The sequence below is a fragment of the Anneissia japonica genome, unplaced genomic scaffold, assembly GCF_011630105.1.
Source record: "Anneissia japonica isolate Jap-2015-1 unplaced genomic scaffold, ASM1163010v1 scaffold1726_len428862_cov177, whole genome shotgun sequence".
NCBI classification, from domain to species: Eukaryota; Metazoa; Echinodermata; class Crinoidea; order Comatulida; family Comatulidae; genus Anneissia; species Anneissia japonica.
The window spans coordinates 311,489-317,106 of record NW_022710671.1 but is presented as its reverse complement, the minus strand read 5'-3'; the positions used below and the strand labels follow the sequence as shown (position 1 = coordinate 317,106).

Below are 5,618 nucleotides of genomic sequence, written 5' to 3'. Positions count from 1 at the left end.
TGTACGAAACACGAACTCCTGAAGACCGAACCCAGTACCGTTACGATTTTAATCGTGCAGGAAATATCCTCAAAATGTATCTTGGAAAGACGTCTTTCCAAGATAACGTATCTTGGAATTCTGTCTTTCCAACATAATTTATCTTGGAATTCCGTCTTTCCAAGATACGGTATCTTGAAATTCCGTCCTTCCAAGATACGTTATCTTTGAATTCCGTCTTTCTAAGATACTTATCTTGGAATTCCGTCTTTCCAAGATCAATTATCTTGGAATTCCGTCTTTCCAAGAAACGTTATCTTGGAATTCCGTCTTTCCAAAATACGTTATCTCGGAAAGACGTCTTCCCGAGACAAATTATCTCGGAAAGACGTCTTAATAAGTGTTTATTCCATGTTTCCAAGATAATTATCTTGGAAACTCGGAAACTCGGAAGGTCACTTTAAGCTTCCGTACGTACATCATCACACACACAAAGTTGTCCACAACCTCCTAGCAACACTGCACCACCCGAACCAGAGTACTTCAGGTTGTAAATTTATAAAAGCATGAGATGACTAAAAAAGGCCTGAACCGATTTGTTGGCACTTGTTTTCATGAAGAAATTTAATCATGAATTTTACTTAATATTAGTTTAGCTTAGATGTCTTTCAAGTTATATATAAACCTTGATGGTGAAAAGAAAAAGAAAGCAACTATCTACAGTATTTATAGCTGTTAGTATATTTTATTATAGACAACAAAAAAAATCTTATCCAAAGAACTGTAAGAAGAAAAGAGGTTTTTATATTTTATACATAAATATATTTATTTTTATTTTGAAAAACAATTACCTCACTCAAATGCAATATTGACGATTTTTTTTTCAAATATTAAATGTGCTTAAGAATACAAAGAACAAATCACATTTCCTTCATTACCTTGGGTGTTATAAGTAGCATTTAGTTAAAGTCAATTACTGTTCAACTTAAAAAGAATACCACAGTATTTTGTTATGCGAAGTTAAATTTAAAACATTTCAAAATAATAGACCATATTACTAAACAATTAAATAATAACCACAAGTTACAATGTAATATATCTATTAAAGTAGATACTTCAAACAATATATAACTTCCATGAAAATGTAATATTCATCTAAAAATAAAGTAATTGGTTCCTATTTTGCTGTCGCAATTTCAGGTGTTTCTTCTATGTACAGTGTAGATTTATGTGAACATAAGTTGCCAATGGTGCTTCAGTAGGTTCAACTTTTTATTGCGCTATTAGTGTTTTGTATTCAAAGCTAATTTAAAAATTTTGTAATATACCATCTAACTAAACAATAAAATATTAACAATTACAAGTTACAATAGCTTATATCTATGTTTATTTTGTAGTTCAGAACAGATAATTTAAACAATATACAACTTCCATGAAAATGCAATATTTACTTAAAAATAAAGTAATTTGTTCATGTTTTGCTGTCACAGTTTCAGGTATTTTTTTTAAAGGGAGATTCAATGTACGGATTTTAGTTTTATGTAAATGTAAATTGTCAATGGTGCTTCAGTAGGTTTAGCAAAATATACTGTATTAAACATTTTACTACAAATTTTATGTACATTAAGATTTTTTTTTTTAGTTTTGTATTTTCCTAACAGTCCTGCTCTTGCTTGTAGGCCTATAACTGCCAAACATTTTTTGATACAGCATAGGCTCCCTATTGCTTTTTAGCACTCTGCAATATACTGTTGTAATAAATAACAAAAATAATGGCCCCACGATGTCGCTGCCAATGCCATCTTCGAGTAGAGATAAAAACCCTACCGCTTATATTTCCACAAGAATATTTGATGATTAATAATTATATCTGATTTAAAGTGAGAATCTTGGCATATTGTTAAATAACTTGAATCCGGTTTATTTGTTTATTGGCAAGAAATCAAATTTGGATAGCATAGCAGCTAGCTAGAGAAAGCAGTGCAAATTGAAATGGTGAAAACCAAAACATTGTATACTGTTCGGGCTACTAAGGTTGTGTGTTACTGTAAATTGTTTACTAATGCATTTCTAATCCCCAAAGCATCTGGCAGTGGAATGTCTTGTGCTACCTCATCTTCAATATCTTCAGGAAACTGGTTGAGTATCACATCATAATCATCATTCTGCTCAATACAAAAGTTGTGCAGAACACAGCAGGTGTTGACTATCATCAGTATTTTGGAAATATGGGAATCATTTCTACGCATCAGTATGCGCCATCTACCTTTTAAATTCCCAAACGCTTGTTCAACTACCATTCTCGCCTTGCTGAGCTTGTAGTTAAATACCAGGTGTCTCCTGTCCACATTGCCACGTTGTGAAAACCGCTTCATGAGCCACGGGAGTAACGTGTAGGCAGGATCTCCAATAATGAAGATGGGGACATCAGTTCCTCCCATTTGTACAGTTGACTGCAAAGAAAGACAATATAGAAAAATATAATGTAGTTTTTTTTCTTGAGGACTGCTTTAATATTTTGTGCCATTGCCTTTAAAGCATTTGTTTCGGTATGATTGTTTTTAAATGTTATTAAAAATAGTTGAGACAAGCCCTGAATTCTTGTCCTAAAACATTTACTGTTAATATTTTTTTCTTAAATATTACATGGGGAGTTTAGATGGTTGTATAATGTTGTATATGAATCTAGTGCTATTAATGTGTAAGTTTTATTAACTGGATCGTGGTTCAAATTTACCCTAGGAAATAACCGTCCACTTTCACCTCTTTCAAAGAGTGAAGAATTTCTGAAAACCATGGCGTCGTGCACTTTTCCCGGCCAGCCAACATTTGTATCCGTAAACCTGAAATAAATATTTTTTCACGGAAATAATTTAGGGAGTGAGTATTCACTCTCCAAGCCTCATCAAAACGACTATCCACCCGACAGGTGGATAGATGTTTTCTTCACCCAATGGACAGCCCAATAGCCTTTGCTAATAAATTAACAGTCATATGATGTATGTATTAATTAATAGTGCATCAGAAATGGAAACTAACTTTAGTTTATGGTCGACAACTGCCTGAATTATTACAGAATACGATCCTTTGCAGTTGTAATAATCGCTTGAAGAGAAATGTGGTACTTTAATTGGAATAAGAGATCCATCAATTGCACCAGCACATTGTGGGAATCCATGGATCTCATTGAAGCCTGCCACAGTTGCTCTTAAGCGATCAACTGTTGGCCAAACAATGTAGTCGTTAAACATGTTGTCGATGATGGCTTGACAAACTTGCTGAATACTCCTGCATACAGTCGACATGTGTACGCCAAACAAATTTCCAATACTACGGAGTTCGCAGCAAGTTGCCAACCTCCACAGGGTCATACCAACCACTTGTTCAACTGTCATGCCATTTCCAAAGTTCGTAACCCGACGTTGAAGGTTAGGTCGCAGTATGTTGCAGAGTATGGTAAAAGTGTCTGAAAATAAATTTTTTTAAACATCAAACAATGCCATAATTAAAAATACAATCTTTGGTACTCTTACAAGAGTCAAAAAATTGTGTAGTACTGCTTGGGTATGTGTGTATTACAAAAAGGCATGCACTTCTAAAAATATATTTAAGGATATGTATCTCATTTGGATCATGCATTGATGAATTTGCATGATATACACTTGTATTATTTACCCATATGTAGGCCAAGATATATTTATTAAATCACAGATACTATACCCAACAATATCTGTTATTAAATACACATGTATTTATGTTAAAAAAAGAAAAAGGAAGGCAGCCTGAAGTACTTTCTTTATTAAATTAGTAATGTATAGGAGTTTGCATTAACAACTTGATTGAAAAACTAAATCATGGTACTTGTAGTCGTACCCTACTAGTCGTAGGGCCTAGCTACTTTTGTTGCACACGGAACAGTGGATACCCGGAACAGTGGATACCCGGGACAGGTTCGCCTAGGCCTTGCTTGCCGTGTGTTTTTGTTTTGTGTTTTTACCTCTTGACATGCGGAAATTTTCTTTCCATAACTGATCTGTATACCGCTGACATACAGTCTCATTCCACCAGTCAAAAGAAACGAGGGGGTACGTCGTCCTCCTCAACCGGTCATATCCCCTCCTCGTCTAGGTAGCTCTATCGTCGTCGATGTGGTGTTAACCGTGCCCAGTACCATTGCTAGGGTTGTCAGCAATCGCCTTCTTCGCCTTTGCAAAATCCACATAAACTTTCGATATCTTGGCGGTTCGGAATAATGGACCGAACAGTTGCCATGCCGACGACTATTTGCTAGCATCGACAAAATTACCGATACTAAAATAATATTTTTTAGCTGTATCGCTAGCATCTTCGCGCAGTTACGGTAGAGTTGTTGTTGATAGTATCGTCAAAGGTCAATTCAAACTTCCGCTTCGCGAATGGCCTTTTGGGTAACAATGACGAAATTCCGTCGTGTTTTTGACTAGAATAAGCTCAGATCGGCAGTAGAAATGGGGTTAGGATTTCGGTACCGGTATTGTACAGGTATTTTGAATACCTGTATTATTCCTGTATTTTTGGGATTTGCAGCAGAAACATGCCCATTGATACTACATTACATCCCCTTCAATTAATTTTTTTTAACATCATAACATAAAGGTAAAATGTACTACCAATGTGTAGTAGGCATGTAAAGCAATATGTGTTCTTATAATTAATAATTCTCTCTAGCTAAGTTTTAATAAGCCTGGTTTATAATATCAATAATAAATAAGACAGTTATGGGTAGGTCTAAATGTACCTACAGACAGAGTAAAGCTGACGACACTATAGGGCGCCTAGCTAGTGCTAAACACGGAGTCAGCAGTGCAAAACTGAGAGTCACAGTGCAAAACATTGGTGGCAATGCAAAACTCCAATGGCAGTGCAACTCAAGTGGACGCCCTCTATTTTGAATTAAAGTTTCACAGCTTTTTTGGACGGTGTCAACAAGTAAAATGGATAAAATTTTGAGGTCACTTGGGCACTCCTTAGTGACCATTGACAATTTTGAAAGGGGGGGGGTGCGTATAAGCGTTACAATTAATACAAAAATTAAGTGTTTGAAATAATTAATAAACAGTGGGCTATGGAGAAGGCTAGTAGTAGGTACGTGTGCCCGGGCTTGTCAAAAAACAAGGCCTAATAAGTCTAGATATACACCTAAATGCCTCGACTTCGTCGGCTTTTCAAGAAACATTGTTTTCCTAAATATATCTCACTTAACTCTCAAAATTTTCTGCTTTTTTTTTGTCATTTCTGTTGTCTTTTTTGATCCCCAATTGGTTATCTTTTTTTAAACAAAATATTTTGATTGCGCCTTGTATGTATTCCTTGGCAAAAGGCGAGGTACAAGTTCCTGTATTATTAACTGGGCCAGGCTTCCTAGGCTTTAGGACGTAGACCTAGGCTAGGCCTGGAATCCGCCGCTGAAATTATAATGCTCGAACAAATTCTCTGAAATATTCTGTGTTTCATTTGTTTCCTCGCGCTTGGGAGGAACTACCCGTAGAAACTAGGGATTTATTGGTTTTGAATCTTAAAGCATTTTTAAACGATCTTAAATTACATTTTAAATAAGTTTTACAATTTCTATATATATATATATTTATTGTTAAGGCAAA

General features: G+C 35.2%; 1 protein-coding gene across 1 annotated transcript; it reads right to left on the bottom strand.

Annotated features, from left to right (window-relative positions):
* Window positions 1–761: 761 nt before the first annotated feature.
* Window positions 762–4,201, bottom strand: LOC117107102 (protein ANTAGONIST OF LIKE HETEROCHROMATIN PROTEIN 1-like). Its single transcript, XM_033248660.1, has 4 exons — window positions 3,977–4,201; window positions 3,019–3,445; window positions 2,717–2,822; window positions 762–2,432 (listed from the first exon to the last, which is right to left on the bottom strand). Exons 1-4 carry the CDS (start codon window positions 3,984–3,986, stop codon window positions 2,022–2,024), a joined length of 954 nt encoding a protein of 317 aa, XP_033104551.1. The 5' UTR covers window positions 3,987–4,201; the 3' UTR covers window positions 762–2,021.
* Between the last annotated feature and the right edge of the window lie 1,417 nt (window positions 4,202–5,618).

What these genes read in the sequence shown, in the direction of transcription:
- LOC117107102 (XM_033248660.1), bottom strand. An exon ending in GTTGTCGACCATAAACTAAA is followed by an intron (nt 2,823 to 3,018) that starts GTTAGTTTCCAT and finishes TATTTATTTCAG; the next exon opens with GTTTACGGATACAAATGTTG. An exon ending in GTGGACGGTTATTTCCTAGG is followed by an intron (nt 2,433 to 2,716) that starts GTAAATTTGAAC and finishes CTTTCTTTGCAG; the next exon opens with TCAACTGTACAAATGGGAGG.